Source organism: Coturnix japonica, chromosome 2 (genome assembly GCF_001577835.2).
Source record: "Coturnix japonica isolate 7356 chromosome 2, Coturnix japonica 2.1, whole genome shotgun sequence".
In the NCBI taxonomy this organism is placed as follows: domain Eukaryota; kingdom Metazoa; phylum Chordata; class Aves; order Galliformes; family Phasianidae; genus Coturnix; species Coturnix japonica.
This window is the reverse complement of record NC_029517.1, coordinates 115351734-115377735: the sequence shown is the minus strand read 5'-3', so window position 1 is coordinate 115377735 and position 26002 is coordinate 115351734. Positions and strand designations below refer to the sequence as shown.

Here is a 26002-nt window from a genome sequence, read left to right as displayed (position 1 = left end):
GTGTATGTTTGGTGGCCCTGCCAGGCAGGGGGGTTGGAACTACATGATCCTTGAGGTCCCTTCCAACCCGGGTCATTCTGTGATTCTGTGATTTCATAATGTCACGTTATACAAAAGTCAACAGTGATGTTGTAAAACAGTGCCCCCACAGTATGGTTCACACCACATAGTTTCCAGTGGTCAGACAGAAAACTCCAGCACTGGGAATTTTCACTTAATGACAGCATCTATCTCTGTGTTACAATTCCTTCAGCTGCCACTTGGACAATAGACCTTTTTATTATCGTGTTCTTTAGGGGCAGACTTATGTGCATTTCTGGTTCTGAATCGGATCTAGACATCAGAGTTTCCATTAAGTTCGCAGATGACTGGTGCGGCAAAACTGAGAAATCTCACTTTTACAGCTCTGAGTAGGTATTTATCTGAAACCACATATTATATGACATCCAATATGTATGTGAGCTGCTGAGTTTTGTCTCTGTGAAGACCATAATGGACTGTGACTAACTGCAAACAGAAAGTTTTTCTTAATAAAAAAAGAAGACACCGTAGTTCTAAAACATATTTGCAAACCCACACTGACCTCAGCACCAGCACTAGTGTAAAACAGTAATTTGGGGATAGAACACACTCCGTCCCCAATACTCCTTACTCACAGTGAAAACACAACCTAACAATGAGTACACTATATAAAAAGGGCTTGTTAATGATGTCCAGATTTTAATTAAATAGCAGAGGATAGTGCTTTACCGTCCCATGGAGACAATTTATAAGTCATAGGAGAGTATTTAGATCTGATTGGCTTTTCCCTAGTTCACGTGAACTGATTAAAACATCTTTACTGTTACAGCTGGGTCCCAGCTCATAAGCTCTAAATTGTGTGGGTTTGTTTGTGAGAAATCCCAGTGAAGTCAATGGAAAGATTCACGTAAAATAATTGTATAAATATTGCCGGCAGAGTGTAGGGTCTCAGCGCTGTGAAATTAAGTGCTACCTTTCCTTAGGATATAAAATAAAGTTTAATTCCAGTACTTGAAGGGAGCTTAGCAGGAAGGGGACTGAGTTTTTACATGGTGTAGTAGTGATAGGACAAGGGGGAATAGCTTTAAATTAAAAGAGTGGAAAATTAGCTTAGATGTTAGTAAGAAATTCTTCACATAGAGGGCAGTGAGGTGCAGGCACAGGTTGCACAGAGAAGCTGTGGATACCTAAAGGTGTTTGAGGCCAGGCTGGACAGGGCCCTGGGAGGTGTAATCTAGCGGCAGGCAACCCTGCTCATGGCAGAGGAATCAAAGAATCACAGAATGGATTGAAAAGGACCACAATGATCATCCAGTTTCACCCCCCTGCTACGTGCAGGGTCACCAACCACCAGACCAGGCTGCCCAGAGCCACATCCAGCCTGGCCTTGAATGCCTGCAGTGATGGGGCATCCACAGCCTCCTTGGGCAACCTGTTCCAATTCATCACCATCCTCTGAGTAAAAAACATCCTCCTAATATCTAACCTAAACCTTTCCTGTCTCAGTTTTAAACCATTCCCCCTTGTCCTATCACTATCCACCCTCATAAAAAGCCATTCCTTTTCCTGTTTATATGCTCCCTTCAAGAAGGTGGAATTGAAACTGAATGAACTTTAAGGTCCCTTCCAACTTAAGCCATTCTATGATTCCACGATTCAACGACATACCTATATTAATGTGTGTAGTACATGGGAAAAAGCTTAAAAATCTGATGTTTAAAGCTGCCAAGTCTATGTGAACAGTGTATCGATAAAAAATTATTTTGGTTCAAGTTTCAGGACTTTGCTAAAAAAGCCCAATGTGTATTTTATTAAATTCCTGATCTACAAATGTATTATGGGATCCAGTTTCTTCTGATGTTGTCAGCTTGAGAGTAGCAAAGCAAAAACACAGCATGCCACCTTTCCAGATCTCAGTCAGTATCACTGACCCCATGAACAATGTCAGGAAAAAAAAACACAGGCATTCAGGAAGAGATACAGGTTGGACATTTATCACAGATACAGGTGATACAACCTAAGAAGGATACGGAAATGCTGAGTGGGTCCAGAGAAGCGCCACAAAGATGATCAGAGGGCTGGAGCACCTCCCCTACGAGGACAGACTGAGAGCTGGAGCTCCTCAGCCTGGAGAGGGCTCTGAGGAGACTTTATAGTATACCTGAAGGGTCCTACAGGAAAGCTGGGGAGGGACTTCTTATAAGGGCAGGTCGTAACAGGATGAGGGAAAATGCTTTTAAACTGGAAGAGAGTAGATTTAGACTAGATATTAAGAAGAAATTCTTTCCTGTGGTGGTGGTGAGGCACTGGAACAGGTCGCCCAGCATGGTGGCGAATGCCTACTCTCTGGAAGTATTCAAGGCTAGGCTGGATGGGGCTGTAAGCAACCTGGTCTAGAGGGTCCCTACCTTTAGCAGGGGGTTGGAATTAGATTATCTCGAAGGCTCCTTCCAACCCAAACCATTCTATCATTCTATGAATCTATGAAGTATTACACAGATCAGGAGGCTGCAACCTTCCCTCTGAGCCTACTCTATCAAGCACCATGGCATGGTCAGTCTGTCACTCCACGTACTGTCTTCTGAAACAGCAATACATAAGTCTGCACTGGTTGTAAAATACAGTTTTCCCCCTTACAGTGCATGCTATACGAGCTAGCAAAACATGCACGGGGGAACAGGGCATCCGAAGAACTTCCTCAGCAGCACACACTCCTAAAAGAAACCCTCCATCGCGGCCCTCCGAAGGACCTTCCCTCTGAGCCCCCCGCACCCCTCAAGTCCCCCTGCCTCCCCTCGGCCCGCCGCCGCAGCCCCCGGCTCGCCCGCCCCTCTCCCGGCGGTGCCTCCGGTCCCTCCGCCGCACGGATCCCCGGTCCGGGGGTAGCAGCGGCTGTGCCGTTCCCCGGAGCGTCAGGACAGGGCAGGGCAGAGCGGAGCTTACCTGCGGGATGAGGGGCCGCTCCGCAGGGCGGCGGGCAGCGGCCGGCAGCGAGCGTGAAAGCCTCCTCCCCTCAGCGCGGCCCCGGACAGCGCTCCCCGTCCCGCCCCCCCGGGAGCCGCGGGCTGAGGGGAACCGCCGCCTCCCGGGCAGCCCCGGGCGGAGGAAGCCCCAGGGGAGGGAGCAGCCTGGTGCAGAGAGGCTGCCCGGGGAGGAGCGGCCCGCTCCCGGCCTCGGTGTCCCCTTCTCACCCCCAACCAGCCCCTCGCCCGCCGCCGTCAGACCTGGCCCAGCCCCAGCCCCAGCCCCAGCCCCGAGGCTCACCCTGCAGCACGGGAACGTGGAGCCTCCGCCGGCGGCGTGTGGGCTCGCGTTGCCTTCCAGGGAAACCTACCAAAGGACACGTCGGGGAATGGAAATCCCATTCCCTGCACGTTGGGCCTCCGGGGCCAAGGCAAACAGTCCCCGGTGAATCATGCGGTGTGGCCGCCCGAGCTTGGAGGAGTCCCCTCAGGGAAAATGCTGCAGGAGGAGCATATGCTCTCTCATCCCATTTTCCTATTATTAGCTAAGTCCATGCTTACCTGACAGTTTTTCTCCTAGTTCCTATTTAAACTAATAATTTCTCCTGTGGGAATGCTATACTGATATTCAGGTAGATTAGATCTAATGCATTTCTTTTGCCTAAAATAAGCAGGTTAGATGAGGACAGCCTAATGATAACAATCCTGCCTTTATCACTTCTCCATGTTTTGCAGCATCTTTAATTATCGTTTACTTTTTCTATTCTCTTTTTTCCTGAATCCAAGAATGTATTTGTACAAGTTAAGTGCCTCCTTTATACAAATTAAGTGCCTCATAGCTACTATTGCTATTCACTGGGCGTGTTACGGAGTCAGTAGAACTCTTAAGAAAATCTGGCATTATACCTGTGCTGTCATTTGCATGGAAATTGTCAGCTCCCTATGATATGAATATGTTTTAAAGGTCATGTCTCCCTTACTTGCAGCTGCTGCCATTCTTACTTATCCTACTGCCTTAGTGTTGAATGCAATAGAGTATTTGCAAAGTTTTTAGCAAGTCACATTTCTGAAAGGCCTAGATCAGTGTTTTGTTAGATTCTATCACAAACAAGAAAATATTAGACTGTAGTGAAAAAAAAACAAAACCAAAGGTTAAAATTAGCATATTGAAATGGTCGTGATATTGAAAGGCTGTTATGGTAGAATTGTGGCTACTATGAGCCAGTTTGGTGTTGATTAAATCTTGCAGACTGAAAGCATTTTTTCTTCCAGCTGTGGCACTGCTCCCATGCTGGTCCCCGGATAAGTCTGACTTGTCACCCACCTTGATAAAGGGGTATGTTCAGGAGGAACCAAAGCCTGAACTGAGCATAAATGGAAAGGAAATATGAGTTAAATATGTGTTCAGAAGTTTTGGTGCTTTCTTAAAAATATCATCTCCTTAAAACAGATTTGACTCCTGAAAGACTGGCCCTGAAATACCTGGACTTGTGACAATGGTTCCTGGAAGACTTGGTGCCTTATAAAGAGCATGAAGAAATGTAGGTGTTAGCTCCCATCGTTGCCAGACCTGTTTCAAGGTGAGAGAAGAGAATAAGACTGGTTCTTGCTGCCCAGGATATTCCTGTACTTGCCAGGCTGTGTAGAGGACTCCGAGTGCTTTTCAATCATCCATAAGGGTAGACAGTGACTGAACTTGCCTAGATAGATATCAGTTTTAGAATAAAAGATCCAAATTCTTTTTTAGAGCTTCTACATACCAGAAGAGGCAGAAATTTCCAACACTAGTTCATTCCCAAATATATTTATGAATTGCTTTGCAAGAGCATTTCTTTATTACTCAAAAAAAAATCGCCAACAAGAAAAAAAGCTCTTAAAAACTTTACCAAATGTGAAGGATGGGGATGTAGAATAGCAGGAAGTCAGCTTGATTCTAGCCTGATTTTTCTAGTTTCAGGTTTCTGCCACTGGGTTCTGTTAAATTTTGTTGGTTACATTGAAGACACCTGTTATTAGAATTTTGTTCCCTGTGTACTTACTTATTTAGTGTCCTTAAGTCACCTCTTATATCTGAGTTATTACAGACATTGCATTTTCTGAATTTTTCACTTGATGGCATATTTTCCAACTCTCTAATGACTCTTTCAGGTCTTCACTAATCCACTCCAATCTTTTTCCATACATTCTGCATGAATTACTTACAGCTCTAAGGTATAGACAAGACATAACCTATAGCTTACAAGATGTAACCTGACCTTTTTGTTGTTGTTTGTTTGTTTGTTTTTCCTTTTTATTGATGATTTATGCTTCTTAAGGTAATGGATTAAGAATTTTAAGCACTGTGTAGTCAAAAGCTGATTCCTGCTGAATTTCTCTTGAAACACTTGCTGAGAGCTCTTTGCTGAGATTTATCAGCTGTTTTGCAATCTATTTCATTTGTGAAATGCTGTCCCTACATTAGGACACAGTCAAATACAAAGGCAAAGTTAAAGTATTATAGTGTATCAGGTGAAGTGTCTAAGAAACGTCCAAGTGTATAATGCTTCCACTCAAACCCATACTGATCCATTCCACAGGCCCATTAAAAAAGAGTTTGACAAGATATACTTTCCCAAGCAGTCCTGTGTTCCATTATCAGTGTTTTGAGTAATGCACCAAATCACACAATTATGGAAAAATTTAGAGAGGAGGTGACCTAAAAAATCCTCAGGGATGGTATTCAGCCTCTTTTGGTTACAACTTTGTATGACAGATATTCTATTATATGTGTAGCCTAAGCATTCTTATTCAGAAACTCTTCAAAAAATGCTTTTTGCATACAACCATTGACAATAGCATTTGCCAATATTTTGGCTTTATACCAGGCCACTATCCTTTTAAAGTCTGAAAGGAAAGATAACTTTGTTGTGTTGAAAGCATAGAATGAAAGATTTTTTGAAAATACTACTGTCTGGTTGAAGCTATGTAGTATCTTAAATACTGTCATTTCTTCCTAGTGGTGTAAAAAAAAATTCCTCAACTTCCCTACCCCCCAGATATCTGGAAAATTCATCCAAATGTCAGATTAGATTTTACAGAAGAAGCTAAATCACAGTAAAAGAAAAACTATGCAATGGCAAAGATCTGTAGTAACCTCTTCGGTAAAGCTTGTAGTTGTGGTAAACTTGTTTGGGTAGTAAACTGAGTCCAACCCAAACCCATTCCAACTCAGACAAGTTACAGACTCACAATAAAAGGGATAGACTCTTTTTTGCTTCAAAAGCAAAGTAAAATCATAGAATCACCAAGGTTGGAAAAGACCTAAAAGATCATCCGTTACTAATAGCTCCCACTAAACCATGTCCCTCAACACAACATCCAGTCTTTCCTTGAACACCCCCAGGGTTGGTGACTCCCCCACCTCCCTGGGCAGTCCATTCCAGTGCCTGGCCACCCTTTCTGAGAAGTGATATTTCCTAATGTCCAGCCTTAATCTCCCCTGCCGTAGCTTGAAACCATTCTCTCTGGTCCTATCACTAATGACACGAGAGAAGAGGCCGACCCCCAGCTCACTGCAGCCTCCCTTCAGGAAGTTATAGAGAGCAAACCCAAAATCAAGTAGAGACTTTGCAGTCTGTGTACTAAAAACTGAATTAAACTATAAAACATCCAGAAAAGACATTGCATGTTGAATGTACATAGACATCACAAACACGTGATCAAGGATTGTATCACAAAATTTTCCCAGCTTGTGACTCCACTTGGTGAAGGTGAGGCTGTACTTCCTCCACAACAACAAACTGCTGTACCTAATAGTTTTCTTCATTAAAAGCATTTTGAACTTTTCCTTAAGTTACTTCTTCTTTATGAGAAGCAAAGAAGCAGGATCATACAATAGCAGGAAACTTTGGCTGGTCTGTGTAACTGATAAACTTAATTTCATCCTTGGCTCTAATACAGTAAAGGAAATGAAACCAGTTCCAATTTTGTAACAATTTGACAAGTAGAAAAATTCATGAACTCACAAAAGATTAATATTTACAACTAACATCCAGTTCTCACCTTTGTTCCTGAACTTTTATTGCCCTTGCTGTCCTCAGGTGTGTGTGTCTGAAGCTGCCAAGAATGATCTCGTCGATATAAATAGGACCAATCTTCATAATGCTCCGCCAATTGGTTGTTTAATTTGCAGTCTTAGACTGGTGATCTGCAACATATAACTACAAAAGCTACAAAATGTAACTGAAAAACCAGGATGCATTTTTAGGTACTGGAATGATGCCCAGATTCTGGGCTAAAAAACTGTGTGGCTCATCCCTGCTACTCCTGGTCACGCTGACCTGAAAGCACTTATTCCCTCTGGAATAAGCTGTAGCTCCCTGTCTTAGGGCAGCCCCTCAGCTCCTCTGCTGGCTAGACCTGCCACATCCCTGACTCATCTCCTTGCTGCTCAGTCAGCCTTCCAAGCGACCTGCTGTTCTCATCTCAGGCCAATTACTTAAGTCCAGTTTTGGCTACTAAGGACAGAGACATTTTGCGTCTTCTTCAGAACACTCCTGATTGAAAGGTTTGAGTAAATGAAATAAGATACACATTGCATATCATGTTATTTCTTCACTTAAACTACTGCTGGCCATGTTTACTGCCTTTTTGCTTTGAAATGACTTATTATGTGCTGGCTGGGAGGCCATGGGGCTGCACTCCTGTTGCTCCGGTATCCCGTTCTGCTGGAGGTAGGCAGGCTGCAGGCAGGAGGTCACAGATCTGCCTTCCACACCCTATTGAGCTATTCTGCTGAAAAGCTGGCCACGTCGCAGAACCATTTTGGGTCAAATCCATGGGTGTGGAGCCATCATTTACAAATACCAGAGTTCTTCCCTGAAAAGAATCTAATCCTGGTTTATCAGAGCCCAGCCTCCCTTTAGATAGCTGTGGCTGCTGTTTGGATTTCTCTGAGCTGTAAACTGAGACAGTGTGGGAACATCTCCCTAGACACAGGAACCAACATCTTGCAAGGCATATTTTTTTATGGTACCTGACTGCAAATTCTGCACCTACTATAGACATATATAAATGGGGAGGATATAACTCAGCCCCAGATAAGCAGCTACTAAATACATCCTTGGAGTCCTCTGTCAAACTGGGCAGTTTGGTAGGAATGTAATCAATGCTTCCTTAGATTTAGAAAAAGAAATCTGTAGATGTCTTCAAATTGCAAGTAAGACCAAGATATTATCCACTCCAGAGATGAAAATTTGCAATGGAACTGACATAACAGCCTACATAAAAGGATACGGGAGTGATTATATTTCTGACCATAGCATAGGAGAAAGAGAGCGCATAAACCAACCAGGTTTGTAGCAGCGAATCTCTCAATGCAACAACACCTTCCCTCTGGGCTGTTTAAAAAGTATACATTTTTTTCCCCCCTCAGCTTCCTTTTCAAGCTTTTGACTGGCTGTAAATCAGTCTGATACGGCCTTTGGAAAGATAGCAATTCTGGACTGTTTTCAGAGATCAAAGATTTTCCCAAAGGAATACAGGTAGATTAACATCTAAAACAATGATTGTTAATCCCTTGAAAATGTCATGTACTTACAAGTGTCATGCTTCCAGGTCACCACTATGAATGAATTCCTCTTTATTTATAGTATATATATAGTATATATAGTATGATACGCAGATGTGTGTTTGAGAAAGGGAAGCTACTCTGTTTTATTAGGAGTAAAAGCATCAGGCACAGATGAGAGAACTGGGATTTATGTTTTAGCATGTGTCATCTTTGTGAAACCTTAGAGCTTAAGATAAGAAAATAGGAGACACTTTGAGTAAGTGCGTGCTCCTAATATCTAGGAGATGAGGAAAAGTGCAAGGAATAGTGAGAAAAGAACTGTTAGAAACAAGCGGAAAGGTGGTTGTTTAGTTCATTTACAGAGCAAATCCTGCCGTGTCAGATTGATTGGAGAGGAATTTGTGTAGGTTTGTTCTTGGAAGTTCAGCAAAAATGATTTCCACACTCTTGAGGAAACGCCCCTTTATTGTAGAGAAGTTTGTATACACAGATGTGATGTATTTACAACCAGCTTTTCTCAAACAGATGGCTTTTAAAATCCTTCACATATCTGTCAGGAATGAAAGAAAATGAAGCTCAGAAGCCCAACCCTCAGATTCAGAGAAATTCCAAAAGCAAACTGAAGTGAGATAATTATAAATGAAGTTTTTTCTGGTGGAAGCAATGGGGCTGTGACAGAGATCAGCTGATGGACTTCAGGATGTGTTTGGTCAAAATCACTGTTTATTTTGATCCCAGAGTGAAGGAACCACAATGTAAAATGCCAAAAGGCAGACTGGAACCTGCATTTTTCCCAGGGGTGCAGTAGAAGAGTCTGATTCTTCCTTCCATGGCCTATGCAAGGACAGGTCACAGTGAGAACCTCTGTAAAGAGAAACTGTTGGTCCTGTGTTCCCCTGGAAAGCTCTTTTCCAGAAAAAGGCAGGAAAATCTCCACTCCCCTTTGGGCTTCAGAATGGAGTCAATACACTGAGGGTGAGAATGGGTGTTCTCCTTGGAAAGAGCATGGGCTCCCATGCCAGCCCAGTCGCAGGGAGATGGCACCTTGGGTCCTTCTGGTGCCCCTCCAAACTGTGGTCCACCTCTGCACTGCCCTTTCCCTGTGCACAGCGGCATCAGCCTGTTTGATCACCGTAGAAGGAGAGGAGGCACCTCAGGGAGGAGTGGTGAGAGGTAGAGACACACATTGTATTTCCTTGCCCTTTTTCAATTAGAAGTAGAACCTTCATCATCAATAAAAAAGGTTATATGTGCAGGAGGCACTTTTCTGGGGAACAAAAAAAATACCTCACACAAGCATTCATGGATGGATGAGTCCCATGAGAAGGATTCTCAGCATAACCAGTTCAGTTATAAAAGGAATCTAAAATCCTCATGTTGGTATACATAAGAAATACACTAAATATGCTAAAAATATCTGCTAATGCTCATGTTACATGCATAAGTTTCCCATCGGTTGGGAGCATATATCTTAGATTCTGCATAATTTACTTCACGCTCAACAGAACACTGCAATATTTACAGGCACATTCCAATGGGAAAACATTTGCATATCAAGAGTGAAAGATGCAGCTTTGTCACATAACCATGGGGCTTTCAAAACAGGGATCTTGTGACCTCAAAATACTAATTTGAGTTTCTAGAGAGGAAAACACAGTATAGGCAGGAAAATCACTAGTTGCTAAGAACTTTTGTTCTGAATGTCAGAATGGTTGCAGGCTGGAACAAGGTGAGTCCTGCTGGACCACTGAAGGTCTTCTGAAGGTCAAATTGGGCATCTGAGAAAAAAAGGTGTGATGCTTTGGAATTTTTATAAATTAAGGGGAAAAAAAGAAGAAGGAAATTACTCTCTGAACCTGTTTGACCTGCTTGATAATGCAAAGTCCTGCATTTCCTATGACTGCATGTCAGACATGGTGGTCAAAGCTATTCAGTGACTACTGTAACCTTATCGCTACCCAGAATTGCTCTGAAACTAGTTCAGCACATAACTGTAGTTGCAGCAAGTTATTAAAACTATCTACAGAATTTTGATCATACAATTCAGGTTTCAATATGTCAGCAGAACAGCAATGTACATCCCATAGATGAAGTGAAATTATCAAACTATTGCTCCAGTATCTGAAAAGTAAAGCTATCCTCCCTAGGTATACAGCTCCCTCTCACTTATGCTGACACATAAGGTGGTGGTGGATCTTTAGCAGCTCCATTTGCAGGGTCATCGTATGGTGGCAACAGCACCTGCAGGAAAGAAGAAAAAGGTTATATTGTCAAAAAGGATTTCCTTCAATGTTTCGGTGACAGTAGCTGCTTATTTTGCAGCTGCCCTCTGTCTGGAAAGCTTGAACCACATATCTTGGAAGAGTGCACAGGCTCCTAAGCCAGAGTGAGAAAAGTCTCCCAAGCCACTCTGAAAACTCACTGGAATAGCTAAGAATTGCTTTGGAGTGGGTGGGGAGAAGGAAAGAAAATTGAAAACAAGTTACCCAGTGGCTCAACATATAATAAATCTACACTTCTGTGCTTCAGGGGCTCTCAGCTGTGAGAGGGAAGACATTCATTCCCAGAAGCCCCTCCAGTAAATACTTGAACATCTGAAAGAAATTAAAGCGGCTTTAATTGTATATCAGCCAATTTGCAGGAGGCCAGGCAGCTCCCTAGGATGTGGGAGATGCAAGTTTAAGCCACTAAGGACATACAAGGGTTTTGAATCAAGGCTTCTGCTTCTTTAAGCCAGCATGTTAGCTGTCGTGCAGCTTTTAATGACATCTGCACTGACAGTAAGTAGCTTGCATGTAAAAAAGTGACAGAGCACTTGGTCTGCAAATCCCAGCAGGAACTGAGGGTAAAATAGATGTCTAAACAAAGATATAGTTTGCATTCCCTACAGTATGTCAATAGTGTGTAAAAATAACAGTTGTGGTGCATTGGCAGAGATACTTTACACAGCTGAAGATCAATTATTTGTGATGGTATTTCCAAAGTTATAAACATCCCTTCTTGGTCATTAAAGGGTACACGAAGCTGAATGTCTAAACATACAGAGGGAAAATCCTGACTCCACTAAAGTCAATGGAAATTCTGCCACAAGAGGATTTCTCCAGTTTTTAAATAAATTGATAATAATCAATAATAATAATAATAATAATAATAATAATAATAATAATAATAATAATAATAATAATCTGCTTTCTTCAAAGAAACATTCATAGTCACTTAGTTTGGACCTCATCCACAGCATATTAAAATCAGTGGGAGTCTTTCTATAGATTTAAGCAGACTTTGGACCTGTTTGTAGGATGGTTCCAAGCATGATTCATATAATACTTATGTTAGTTTACAAACGTGCACTGATGGCTGTGTTCAAGTACATCAGTGCACATGTTCACTGGATTACAAAAGATACCTTGGCATCTTCTGCTCTTAATCAAAAAAGTTTCACTATACAGAAAAGGAAATTGTCAGTCATTGCTCGTTATTAATTCCATATGTTTGAGCTTCTAAATGCAACGTATGATGCACACATCAACTGCAGCATCTAAAAAGCTCTATATTAAAATGAATTTAATACATTATGTCAGGTTAAAAGGGTGTAAACAACTTATGGCAGGCCACTTATCTAATTAAACAACACACACAACTTTATAAAATACTGTGATAAAAATCGTAAGTTACAACGTAACCTCAGTAACCACCAACCCATGCCTGTGAACACTCTAAACCATGCCACTTCTTGAACACCACCCTATTCCAATACCTCACCACACCTTCTGAGAAGAAATTCTTCCTAATATCCAACCTGAACCTCCTGAGCTGCAACTTAAGGTCATTGCCCCTTGTTACCTGGGAGAAGAGGCTGACCCCCACCTTGCCACAACCTCCTTTCAGGCAATTATTGTAGAGAGTAATAAGGTTTCCTGTGTGCCTCCTCTTTCCCAGATGGAACAACCCCCAGTTCCCTCATCAGCTCCCTGTAAGCCATGTGTTTCAGACACTGAATTAACTTTGTTGCCCTTTTCTTAACATGCTCCAGGGCCTCAATGTATTTCTTGCAGTAAGGGGCCCAAAAGTGAACACAGCACTTGAGGTGCAGACTCACCAATGTTGAGTACAGAGAGACAATCACCTCCCTGCTCCTGCTGGCTGCACTATTTCTGATACAAGCCAGGATGCCATTGGCCTTCTTGGCCACCTGGGCACACTGTTGGCTCATGTTCAGCCAGCTGTCAACTAATGCCCCCAGGTCCTTTTCCTCCATGCAGCTTTCCAGCCACTCTGCTCCAGGCCTCTAGTGATGCATGGGGTTGTGACCAGAGTGCAGGACCTGGCACTTGGTCTTGTTAAAGCTAAAACAACTGTTACATCAAAATCACTACTCTTAACACTGTGGTTGCTGTCATTGCGCTAAGTCTCCTGAAGGATTTGCTTTTTTACTCCCTTCACTTGTACAAAATGAAAGCTCCCAGGTAAGAGAAGTTTTCTAGCAAAGCTTTTTACCATGCTATGAAGAGGTGAATGTTCTGTTTAGTTCTATGGACCCAAAACTCATATGTACATCACTAACCCCAAGGAGCCTCATCAAGTGCTTTCTCAACAGCTTTGTAAGAAGTGAGAGGAGATAGGAGCACCTAAAGGAGACACTTTGGAGAAGCCATTGGCTGTTCCTAAGGCATCTGAACTTCTACAGGAATATTCAAGGCATACAGGTTATTAATCAGGGAGGCTATTAACGTGATCCAGAAGCTTTGTATTAAATTATCTACAGGGTAAGGCCAGAACGTTTGCAAATGTCTGTAATGCTTATAGTCCCTTCATTGCTGGTAAGGTTTATTTTTCTTAGCTGTTCAGTCAGTGATGAATTTACAGGCTTACTCTCCAGGGATATTTGTGTTTAAATATTTAAATACCCCAATCTTGCATTTCTTTGACATGAACAGAATCGTGAGCTAAGAAAAAGAATAAGTGTATATATTAAGCAGAATTCAAAATCACTTTGCCTTTGCCTAACAGTGTTTGAGTTATATTAAAAAAATAAATAAATAAATATATGGGATGCTTAATAAAGATTCATATGTATGGACATGATGGACAAAACTTGGAGGAGAGCAGACAGAGTTTATGGAAAACACGGCACCATCTGCGACTCCAAGTATATCATGTTGTTAGTGTAGTAAAAGCCTTTTAATCTAATTTAACTGTTTTACTTTCAGTCAGTGTTTTTGTTACTGTTACTTAATCATTTGTCTAGTAAACATTCAGATTCCATGACCATTCAAAAAACTCTTCAAGCACTCTAATCAAATAATATACATAAAACAAAACAAAATAAAATGCATTGATGAAAAACTTAACATGAGCCAGCAGTGTGCTCTTGCAGCCTGGAAGGCCAATGATATCCTGAGTTCCATCAGAAGAGGGGTGGCCAGTAGGGAGAAGAAGGGTATTGTCCCCTCTGTACTGCCCTTGTAAGGCCCTCCCTCAATGTCTGGGACCCCCAACACAGAAAAGATGTAGAGCTTTTGGACAGGGTCCAGAGGAGGCCCATGAAGATGATTCAAGGACTGGAGCACCTCTCCTTTGAAGACAGGCTTGTTCAGCCTGGAAAAGAGAAGGCTGTGGGGAGACCTCATTGCAGCCTTCCAATATTTAAAGGGAGTTTATAAACATGAGGGAAATCAGCTTTTTACAAGGGTAGATAGTGATAGGACAAGGGGAAATGATTTTAAACTAAAGGAAGGGAGATTTAGGTTAGATGCTCAGGGGAAGCTTTTTACAGAGAGAGCAGTGAGGTGCTGGAACACATTGCCCAGAGAGCTTTGTGGATTCCCCATCCCCAAAGGTGTTCAAGGCCAGGTTGGATGGGGCCCTGAGCAATCTGATCTAGTGCTTGATCTAATGGTTGGCAATCCTGCCTGTGGAAGGGGCGTTGGAACTTGATGATCCTTGAGATTCCTTCCAACCCAAGCCATTCAATGGTATGATTCTATAACATGATAATTATAAATCTTGCAGCTCTGTTTTTGACAGGAACAGTTTCAGGTCATTATTTAGAATCAGTGTAATGATTAGATAAATAGATAATTAGTAATTAGATAGAATCAATCTATGATTCTATGATTACTGCTAATATTTTCTCTGCCTTTTCACAATTAAATCAATTTTGGCCAAGTGTATTTCTATACAGAAGCTGAATTATCTCATCTTGTTACCACTTACTCTTGAAATGGTAACAAAAATCTCAGGGAAAAGAGAATTCCATTTGGATTTTAACAGATTAATTTATATCAAACTAGATGAAATGAAAATCGTGACATTTCTCTCATGTCTTACTTAATTTTAAATCTCAGCATGATGTAATGGAAGCAGATGAGTGCCTTGGTCATAAACTGGTTATTCCAACAAATCATGCTCTCCAAAGATCTAAAATGGAAGCCAGTAACAGTGAAAGGATGAATTCAGAAGCCAGAGAAGTATACAGAAACACCCTATTCAGTCTTATCTGAGAACCTAATTAGAATGGGTACAGCCTAAAATAATTAATGAATGACAAAAGCATAAGGATACTTTGGGTCCATGGTATCCCCAGCGAAGAAAATGCACTAAGACAACTGAAACATTTTGCTACTTGGGCACTACATTTGAGCATTTCATCACCTGTTCATTGCTCTGGAACTAATGTTTATGGACTGTCACTTGAAAATTACTACAGTGAATAAATACAGAGGATACATCTTATGGAACTCATTGATTCCTGTGAAGAAAAAGCCTGTGTTTTTGTGGCTAGCCCAGCTAGCACATTTGAAAGGTTAGGGTTCAGTTCCATTGGATGCCTAAAAATCAAAGGAAAAAAGCACCTAACTTCTTTCACAACTCCTGTAACTGCATTTAAGAATCACATAGGGTTGTAATATCATCCTTTAATATGCAGCCAGAAAAGGAGGTGCCACTACTCACTGTTTGTATAATGTGATATAAACATTGCCCAGAGACTGTGAGATTAGAGCTCTGGGGGCTCCCAAACCAACAGGTTCAAACCCATGTCTCCAAGTTCTCAGGTGAGTTTCTCAGACACAGGGTTACCAGTTAGGCTGGAAGGCCTATTTCCCACCCTTCTGTTGTCACAACGAAGCCAAATATAAAAGAATCTTTGGGAAGAAAAGGAAATACGACAAAGTGTGACTCTGTAACTCCATAGTTAGTACTTAGGTGAGACGGAGAGTCCTGAGAGCTGGGCTTTGCTCCCAGTGCCATTTAAGCACTTGGTAATAAGAATCTTGTTTTATAGCATGCAGGAATAATCCAGATGTAACCCATAAGAACTCTGGGTCCTTACTTAGCTGGTGTCATCCCTCTTATTTGGATAATTGTATTACATAAGCTTCTCTCTATTATAAAAAACATAACCTTCACTGGGAGAAGTAATTACCATATGAGTTTCCCAATAGCTATAACACATTTAGTTAATATAATCATATGTCATTTCTTTCTTTCTTTCTTTTTTTTTTTTTTTTTTTTTTTTTTTTTTTTTACATCTTAGTTAATCTGTTTTGGGAGAATAAGTTTTTCAAGTCATTACTAGCAGTATGTCTAAAAGGAAACACAGGAAAATATCTGTACATTCAAATGGTTTGGAATTAATCTTAGCAGAAAGTTTTTTGGGGGCAGGGGGAATTGCATCATTTCAATAATCCTTCCATATTTTTTTGCTAATATTTCTCCATTAACCTGAACTTTCACTAGAAAGTTTTTTTCCCTTCAGGATCTGTGCACATTTTCTCATATTGCTACATGTATTCTAGTTTTAACTAAAGATCTTGGATCTGTTTGGTGTCCAGTACATCTGCAGAGGACAAACTGTGCTCAATCCTGTGTGAGTAAACTTAAATATTTGAGTAATCAATTATTTCTGCATTCTTGAGAGCCTGACCCACAACTCACTGAACTCAATAGAAATCTTTTTCCCCAAAGCTGTATGTATCCTCCTCTGAGTGGAAGGGTACAATCATACAAACAGCTTCTGGTTTGAACTGCATTTGGGCTGGCAACAATGTGAAACCTTTGTGAGTTCCCACGGCAAAATACCTTGTCGGTGTCTTGTTAGAAAAAAACCCTGCTAGAGGCAGCTCTGCAATTCTTTTTCAGACACCTTCCATAACAGACAAATATATGCTTGATAATGTCAAAAAAAGAAAGCTACAGATTAAAAACTTTTCCTGTAAGTGCTGATGGTGGTACTCAGCAGTGTTTTTTCACACTTTCGTTGCCAGACACATTAGCCCCTTCAATCTCCCATCTGTAAACCCAGGATTATTATATAAAATATAGAATAAATTTGGAAAACAATATTCTATACATCAATCAGGATAGATTAAAAAAAAATTGTAACAAATACAAATTTACTGTAAAGTGATTTAAATTCTGTTTGCTTCAACAACTGCTCTGCGAAATGCAGAGTATCACTTCTTCATAAATCTGGAAGGAACACGTGCTTGGACTCTACGTCATACGAAAGTGATTATCTTCCAGTTCTCTGTCACCCAGAGTAGCACTCCCATGGCACAGCAACTTCCAGATTTACTGTTAAAGAGCCCATGGGGCAATGGGGATACATTTCAGGGGTTCACAGCAAACAGTACCTAAGAGCTATTCAATGAATGCTCCACTTCTTCACGCTAAAGGACTTCACACTACATCAATACACAATACATAACCAGAGGCATATGACCGATGCATGATTGAGTAGAATTAATGTCATTGCTACAGCAATTCAGTCCTGATCCTGCCTCTGACCTTTTGAGGTTTAACAAATAATTTGAGTTTCTTATATAAAGATTTCCCATTTGTAGAGCAGGAACATTATTTGAAACATCTTGAAAGTATCAATCTAAGTAAGTATATATCTGCAGACAATTTGTCCTGAATCTAGAAATGTTCACCCCCAATGCCTCATCACAGCCATAGTACACTGCAGTACATCTCATTCTCCTGCAGCAGCCGCCTCAACTTCCCAGACACTCAGGCCATTACCAGGAATCTCTGCGAGAGCCACATGCAGATATCATGATTACAGTAAAGAAATTCTTTACTGAGAGGGCTGTGAGACACTGGAACAGGTTGCCCAGTAAGGTTGTGGATGAACCCTCCCTGACAGCATTCAGAGCCAGCCTGGATGGGGCTGTGAGCAACCTGGTCTACAGGGAGGTGTCCCTGCCTTTAGCACTGGGGTTGAAAATAGATGATCTTTGAGGACCCTTCCAACCCAAACCATTCTATGGTTCTATGATTCTATGATTCTATGATATCCAGGGAGGAGAGAGTGCAAAAGGAGTATTTTGTCTCATGCAGCTGATGTAAAAAGTATCAGTAGGTAGAGGATTTCCTTCCTGTTTAATTAGGGATGGAGAGTAACCACAGAGTGAATAATAGTAGCCAGACAGAGAGTATGTCAGAGCCAGAGCAGGAATCATGAAGTGCAGTTGGGTAAAAGTGCTGAACCACAGGAATTTCCTTGTCCAGGAGCCTCTGTCCAGCTTACAGTCCCAGCACAGCGATGGGAGGAGAGCTGGAACAGGCTGCAGGCTGACATAAAGCATTACTGCATGTCTTCTTGGATGAGGCTGACCTTTTAGCCCTTTCCTTTCTGAATTCAGGATGAAGTTACTCTTCAGTGTAGCGCAGGACTGATGCATTGGGTTCAGGGACAAGTTGAATGTGATCTGAAGCTTCAAGCAACACAAGCCCAATTGCACTTTACTCTGGGTTCATTCCATCTCAGTGTCTCCATCGTGAGATCAACTATCTATCTGTACCAGTAAAAGGATGTAAAAGTATAGGTTGATAAATGTACGGGAGTTACTGTTCTGTGGTTTGAAGGAGTTTCCAGACCACAAACTGTTGTCCAATCACATTTTCTAATTTCATGCTGACTTCTTTGCTTCCCTGTGATTCACCCAGCTAAAAGGAGAGGGATTTCCTTCCACAGCTGTGGTGCCTCCAGAAGCCGTTAACTGCAGCCTAGACCACTTTCATCTGCGGGGAAACAAGCATACAATTTACAACCAGCACAAAGCCCTGAAGCTGAGGAGGAACAGCCCCCAGGCACCAACACTTGCAGGAGCCACCCAGGTGGAAGCAGCTCTGCAGAAAAGAGCCTGGTGGTCCTGATGGATACAAAGTTGAACATAAGCCAGCAGGGGTGGGACAGATGGTCCAGTGGGCCCTGCCAGTCTCAGCTGTCATGGAGTTCTGTGATCTAGGTGTTACATGAAAAAAATACATCCTTTGGTTTGCTATGAAATCTGTCACTTGATATTTTATTGAATTTCCCCTATTTCTTTTGCTAAGGCAGAAAGACATTTTTCCTTGTTCACCTTCTTTGCCACTTGTGATTTTAAAGACCTCTGTCACATTCTTCTCTTGTTCTGTCTCTCTTCCAGCTGAGTATCCTTGCTCCCCTGCAGGGCAGTCTTCACTTAATTCTGTAATACTAAGTAACTTGGCAGTTTTGAGTCCAGGATAAAGGAGATTTCCAAGGCCAGGGACATTACAGAAGCAGGAAAGGTGCTGGAGAGGGAGCTGACCTCAATCTGAATGGTGCTTCCTTCACACTCAGGAGACTGCCAGGCTACTTCCCCTACCTGATTTCTGCTCTTCCAATTGAGTCAACTATGCCATGGAAGCAATTCATTTTCTTTGCCGCTTATGAATATCTGTGACTGAGTTGGCTGCTTACCACATAAATGGATGCTCTGGTCACATGAGTGCAATCAAAGGAACCACTTCTGAGGAGGGTAGAGAGAGATGTTTACAAAAATCTTCCCATCTGCCTATTTCGCCTTCCTCTGTCTTCAGATAAACAACCTCTGGATACAGAGCCAGAGTTTCATATCAGTGCCAGATAGCATTTAACATCAAATGAGAAATGTTCTACTTCGCTGTATTCACGGATGTGCTCGCTTGAAAAGTTTGCCCAAAACGTTCTAATAGTTACTGTTGGTTCAAGCATTTCATGATTCACTATCTGTCAAATCCCAGGAAACCTTCCTCTCAACATGGACAGGAAGTATTGTCATGTTTATATGTATGCATTTCCATTGGAAACCACACTAGAATGATTGCAGATGGAATAACTGGAAGCAGACTAGCTTGGAGACAACTTATAATTGAATGAGTGAGAAAGTAGGCCTCAGTGCTGCAAAATCATCTGCATGGAGTTAGAGTTGATAGTTTTTACTTTCCACAAAACTGCTTATTTGTTTATGATTTATTATCATTTAAGCCACCAGCACTCCAAGACACCGTTTAAGAAACATTACATGAGCTTATGCATTTCTATAATGAAACAACAGTTTCAGTGCTGCAGATAGATGAATAAATGTATGTATTACTAGGGCACGGCAATATTTAGAAGCAGATTGTGATTGCTCTTCTTGCATGGGAAGAAAATTGGATTGAGGAAGCTATTGTCTATTTTTTCATCGTGCACAACCTCATAAAAGTCATCCAGAATAATGATGTAATTATCCTCTCTGTTCAAAGAGTGGAGGGATAGTGCACCTCAGGCCACAGAAGCCTTTCTGCATCTTGGCCAGCCCTCTGCTGCTGCATCTCCCGTTGTGCGTCATGATCTTGTGTGGACCGAGTTCATCATTCACGCTTTCAAAATGCATTTAGTGGATGAGCATGTGATTCCTAAGGGGGTACTGGATTGCATGTCACCAGTACAGATGACTTGGAGAAGTACATTATGGCTCAGTGTAACAAATGGTTGATGCGCTGACCTGAGTGCACACACTGTGAGAGCACACTAATCTTTCAATGGACATTTTTATTACTAACATCCACCTCCAGCCTTATCACCCCTTATGATTACATTTGCTCCCACTCAAGAATTTACAAGATGAAGTTAACCTATAGATAGATCCCAAGGGGCAGCCAAATTGTTTAATAGCAACTGTCATCTCCCAGGGGTGTTGTTATCAGGTGTGCCTGCACTACAGACAGAATCATAGAATGATTCTAGATACTGCTAGAAAGGCTTCCATCTTATGTTTATATCATACCTATCTGTGGAGGGATGTGGGGTGTTTATAACAAAATTACTGTAACACTGCATTAAGACTACAAAGCGCTGGTGTCAAGAAAGGTGATGAAGTGACAGCTTGAGGGAAAAGTCTTACGTTTATGTAGAAATATCTTAACGTTAGTAAACCATATTTGTAAAGCCCCTGTCAAACAGAAGATCGAGACTGTGAGCACTGTGCAGCTGCAGTGGAGGATGGAAGCTTTACGTTCATTAAGAGTCTTGAGGGAAGCTTGGGAGGAATGCAGTTACTCTACTGGAAGCTCTCGCCTTTATGGAAGATGAATACAGACTGGTTCAGAATTCACCAGAAGCTGCTCACTGCAGGAAGTCAGTCTTCTAGATAGCTGTCACACCCTGAGCAAAACAATGGCAGCTGCGTACTTCTCCCTAGTAGTCCAGCTAAGCTTTACTTCTGTTCGATCTCTAGGAGAACAATGCCACCTACTGAACCACCAGCAACAACAGCTCCCTCCCACCCAACTTAAGCTGAAGTCATTTCTGCCTCTGCATAGTTTATGACATTGGAGCACAGGGGCCCAGGACTAGAATAAGCGGGACGTGCAGGGAGCTCCTCCACTTGGCAATGGCCCGGCTCATTCTGAGCAAGGTGATGTGATGCAAAGCCAGCAGGGTGAGCTCGCTTTGGAGCTGAATGCAGCCTCACAGAAGGGCAGGGCTTCTAGGGCTGACCCAATGGCCCCACTACTCTTCCTGGTTTGAACTGGGGGTCCTGATATTTGCTGGGGTGTATTCAAGCTTCCTCCATGCTTTGTTACACTGTGTAACTACACAGGCTTGAGCTTGACCTGAAAAACTCTATACCCATATATCCTTGGCACTAAGAATTTAAGCTGTCACAATTTTTTTTGTTGCCACACTGATACATATCCTCAGAATCATACCGAAGACTTGGACTCATTTTCTGAAGCCTACAAAAAAGCAGCTGTCAGATGACAGTGAATCAAGCCTGCTAGAAAAATGGTCTGTAAAGGAACACTGTCAATTTATAAACACTCGTGGTCTTTTTGTTTTTGTTTCGGTTTGTTTTTTTCTTCCCACTGCATTACAACACTCTGAATTACTGAATTAAAAACAATTCGGAAGAACTAAATTGCACATCTCCTCTTTGTGTTTTTGTCTTTAATTATGTACAATGAGAACAGATCTCTCTCTTTCTAATGCAAACCTCTTAGTGGTTTTGGGTTTTTTGTTTGTTTGTTTGTTTTTATTGCATTAGAGTCATTCCAGTATTTGAGCTGCAAATATCACTGGATATATTTGTTTGGTTGAAATAAGATTATATTGAGGAAAACAGGTAAACACAGTTTTTGATCTTGTACATTTACTTGCAAGTAAATGTAAATTTAGTGATTGTAAAGAGAAATGAAAATGTTTTGGAAGCCTTACTTTTAATCTTAGGAGGGCATTTGCTCAATACTGACACCATCAACAGCCATTTCCAAGCAGCACAGCTGGCTTTTCACAGCAGGCACCTGGTAATAGGTGAGACCCATAACGAGAAGTTTGACTGGTAAACAACACTAAGCAACAGAGCGAACAGGCAGTATGAAGCACTTCAGCAGAGAATGCTGGATTTTAAGAAAATATCCTTACATAAACAAGGAAATATTAATAGAAAGAGATGAGTATAGATAACAGGAAGGTTCCTATTCTTCCTAAAAATGAAGAAGGAAGAAGCAACACAATCTCTTCGTTAAGACTCAAGAACAATTGACAAGGGATAAGACTTCGCTGCAGGTAGAAAGTGAAATGCCGGAGCTACTAAGTAGCTGTTTGTGGGAAGAAACAGGCTGTTCATACTTTTCTGCAATTCAGAGTCAAACAGAAGCAGCAGAAGTGCTTACATACATTAGAGAGATGTGACTGCAGGCATCCATGTGGGACCTGAACCCTTTGAAGATTCTCTGATTAAAGACACTGCTGTGGAAATGTGCAATTTGAAGTTCTAGGACCAATTCTGCAGAACAGACCCAGCCCTTGAAAACACTTTCAGGTCTCTAACACGGACTATTTTACATGTGGCCACTAATTAATCACCCATTTTACTGGGCAGATATGCTTGCATCCTTTTCATTTCCTTTTCCTGCTTCTTCTCTGCCTCCCTCTTTACCTGTTTTCCTCTTGCAGGTTTTATCAGACAGTTTCCACCAGGAAAGATGCAGATTCCCCTGCTTGCACTCAGCTGAGGCTCTGAGAAGGGCTCAGAGGCTTACTCATGCATGCAGCATTCATTTGTGGTGTGTGCTCACTTTCAAGTACACTTGTGGTTGCTAATCAGTGGAAAAAAATGCCTCTGATTTAGTGGCCCAGCCATGATGTTGTGTATACGGAACACTGCACAAGACAAACTACCTGGTGAGAGTTGCCAAGTTTTGGGGATTTTTATGATGCTTTATGGAAAATAACCTTTAAAGAAGCAATGTTCTCAAAGATGCCTTCCATTCAGGTGAGTACCTTCTCAAAACTGGCTCAGGATTTGGAAATCAGAGGTCCAAAAGATCCTCTTGGAACAAAAATTCTTGTGTGTTATATGTCTGTTTCTGGGCTCCATTTCACACTTTTGTCCATTTAATTGGCACAAGTCTAAGGATCCTTCTCTCCTTCTGTACACAAACTAATTACCTTCCACACATGCAGAATTACACAATAACACAAAGACTGGCTCTTCCAACCTGTTGCTCAGAGGAATCATCCAGCAGGACTGAAAGACCTAACTGCACTGCTGAAAGAGGTCTCCCTTTGCTTTGGGAAAGGGAGAACAAACAAAAGAAAGTGTTGGCAGATTAATTACAGACTACTTGGTTGATGTCAAGTCAACAGAACAAATACGTCTGTGCTAAAAAAAATGCAAATTAACCATTGCAGATAAATGTGTGTCTGATAGATAGGATTCATTGGAGTGATTCGGTAAAGTATGTAAGTGAGTAAATCCCAGCTTGAGGAGAGATATTTACAGCTTTACAGCTCACTGGCAGTATGACTGGAGATGAAACTTCCACTGATTAGTTACAGTGAGGGTTAAAATCAAACAAAATGAAATCCCCTGACTGTTCAAGAGCACAAAGAAGCTATTCATGCTACAGAGAACAAATAACTTTGTGTAATCTTCTGCACTTGTAAATTGGCAATATCTCCAAACTGGACTGTCATTTCCATGGTAGTACTGTCACAGTTTAAATTAGTGTAGTAAACTAATCTTCATCCATGGTGTGCTCAGAGCAGCTGGCAGGAAAAGCAATCCCAGATTGAGAAAGGAGAAAAACTGTGTTCAGGTTACTGTGGTTCATTGTGTGGGAGCCACCTTACTGCAGTGCCAAAATCTCTTGCAGCATTGGAATAAGGCTTAGAGGAGGGAGATGATTACATGTTCCTGTGCAACTCTGATGCTGTTGTGACTAAGGTACAGAACTGGCTCCCCATTATCTCCACAGCTGGACCTGCCACTATCACCCCATGCGGCATAACATGATATCATCAGCTGGAGTCCCCAGCCCAGCATCTACTGGTTCCCAAGCTGGATGGCATGGAGCCAACTTAGGTGCACTCCTGTGGTGTCGAACTTTGATCAAGGGCCATAGGAAAAGGATTTATCACCTAACAGAGTTAGCAGGAACATCCCGTTCACAACCAGCAGTGGAGAGGACATGCCTTGCTCCAGATGGCAGGCTTGCAAAAAGTGTGGCTTAAACCACTTACACTGTATGACAAAATTCAGATTATCTGGTAGCCAATAACTGCAGCTACCAACTTAGTCACAGTTCATATCTATCAGCATTATTTTTAAGATCAAGGAAAACTAACTGGAAATTTCTGTGCTGGGAATTTGTCCCTAAAATCAGTCTATGCTTAACTTGTTCTCTCATGTTTTAAATTACATGAGAATTAAACCATAAAAGGAAGGGAGGGAAAACAACCGAATATTAAGTCCAACCCCATAATTAACCTTAGATTTTCACTGCTGTTTGTGCAGATTGATACCGTTTCAGCTAATGCAGATGATAAGCTTACACATATATAAACAAAAAACAAATAACTATCTCTGAATACAATTATGCCATATGGATAAAACCTACAGTTCTGTTGGAATTCACATGGCAGGTTTGATTCCAAATAATTATAGATTTGTTTTGAAGCATAGGGCAGAGATGGACCCACGTCTTTTAAGAAACTTGTAGTGTGTAACTTAAGGGCATGTTGGGGTGAGGGTCCATGCCAAAAGAATTCTCCCAGCATTAAAGAGAATGAAAACACATTGTTTTATACATGAATACACATCAGTGTGGAAGGAGTGTTATACAGTTCAACAGACAAGAGTGACCTATCAGAACACTTCTCAATTTCTTGATGTTTCTTCAAGACTCCTAAAACCTCAAAAGTCCTCAGCTCCCAACTTTCTAAGCCCCATTCTTCCACTCTTCATTTTTATTTTTCTTTTTTTCCAGCTGTTTTGAGGTTGCTTCTAAAAATTATATGACAAGGGATTTTTGCTCACCTCTTTCACTCTGTGCATAGGAAAAAAAAAACATCTTTTCCAGCTCACCACTTGGTGGATAGAGAGAGAGCATAACCTTCTTGAATCTTCTCATTCAAAATGGAGAGTGGTGAGGATTTAGCCTTAAAATCTCTGTTATTCCCTGATGAAGTTTAGCAATAAACAAGAAAGAAAGGCTGCTCAGGAGCACATCACCTCTTCCATCACATCCCTGAGAGCACTGCACTGGCAGGTGCCCATGGGGTTTGTCAGGGAAGAATGTGATTAAGATGGAGGGAGACTGTGAAACTTTGAGGTGAAAGAACTGGAGAGAAGCAGTCAGGCATGGGTTTGACTAAGCCCTGCTGCCATCCCAAAACCCAGGCAAGTAGTGACTATCTGTCCTTATGCCCCTTTGGCTGATCCTGAGAAACTCCTCCTCAGGAGCACAGCTCTTTAGCCCTTCTGTACTCCTGAACTAGAATTTTGTGGTGAACATGATAGTTGGCTGAGAAATCCCAACCAGTGCTTTCCACAGGACCTGATCTAAGGCCATTGCATTGAGTTTACTTACAAAGAAAGAACAAAAATACACCATAGCTGAAAGCAAGAGATTCTGACCACAGTCACAGGAATAAGTTGTATACACTGAGGAAGAAAGAGGAGTCCAATGATCAGGGCACTAGCCAAAGGTGTACAGTCTTTCCCAAAACCTACATCTGCCAGAGCTGTCTTGTAAGATCAAGATAAACAAAGTTAAATTAAAATCTCAGTGCAAGAATACGCCGTCTGTATAAAAGTATATGTAAGGGCTTTATTTCCTCACAGAAATACGAGGAATTAAAAGATGAGGAGGCAGCTCAGATCCCGCTGGTAGTTATATGCATAAT

The 26002-nt window shown here is 41.7% G+C and overlaps 2 protein-coding genes across 9 annotated transcripts in view; both read right to left on the bottom strand.

Moving 5' to 3' along the window:
• MATN2 (matrilin 2) overlaps nucleotides 1-7493 on the bottom strand; it is a 63288-nt gene extending 55795 nt beyond the window's left edge. Inside the window, exon 1 of one of the 7 annotated variants that reach the window (XM_015856088.2) lies at nucleotides 7026-7493. The gene's annotated coding sequence lies outside the window, so the exon portion shown is untranslated. Of the gene's footprint in view, nucleotides 1-2964; nucleotides 3096-3285; nucleotides 3408-7025 lie in introns of those variants that run through there. The other 6 variants (XM_015856090.2, XM_015856096.2, XM_015856095.2 and 3 more) reach the window with 6 other exon arrangements.
• Nucleotides 7494-8982: 1489 nt separating this feature from the next.
• The window catches only part of LAPTM4B (lysosomal protein transmembrane 4 beta), a 57459-nt gene continuing 40439 nt past the window's right edge, over nucleotides 8983-26002 (bottom strand). For both annotated transcript variants that reach the window (XM_032442805.1, XM_015856097.2), the window contains exon 7: nucleotides 8983-10776. In XM_032442805.1, coding sequence (XP_032298696.1) covers nucleotides 10702-10776 — 75 coding nt within the window. In that variant the 3' untranslated portion in view covers nucleotides 8983-10701. The remainder of the gene's footprint in view (nucleotides 10777-26002) is intronic.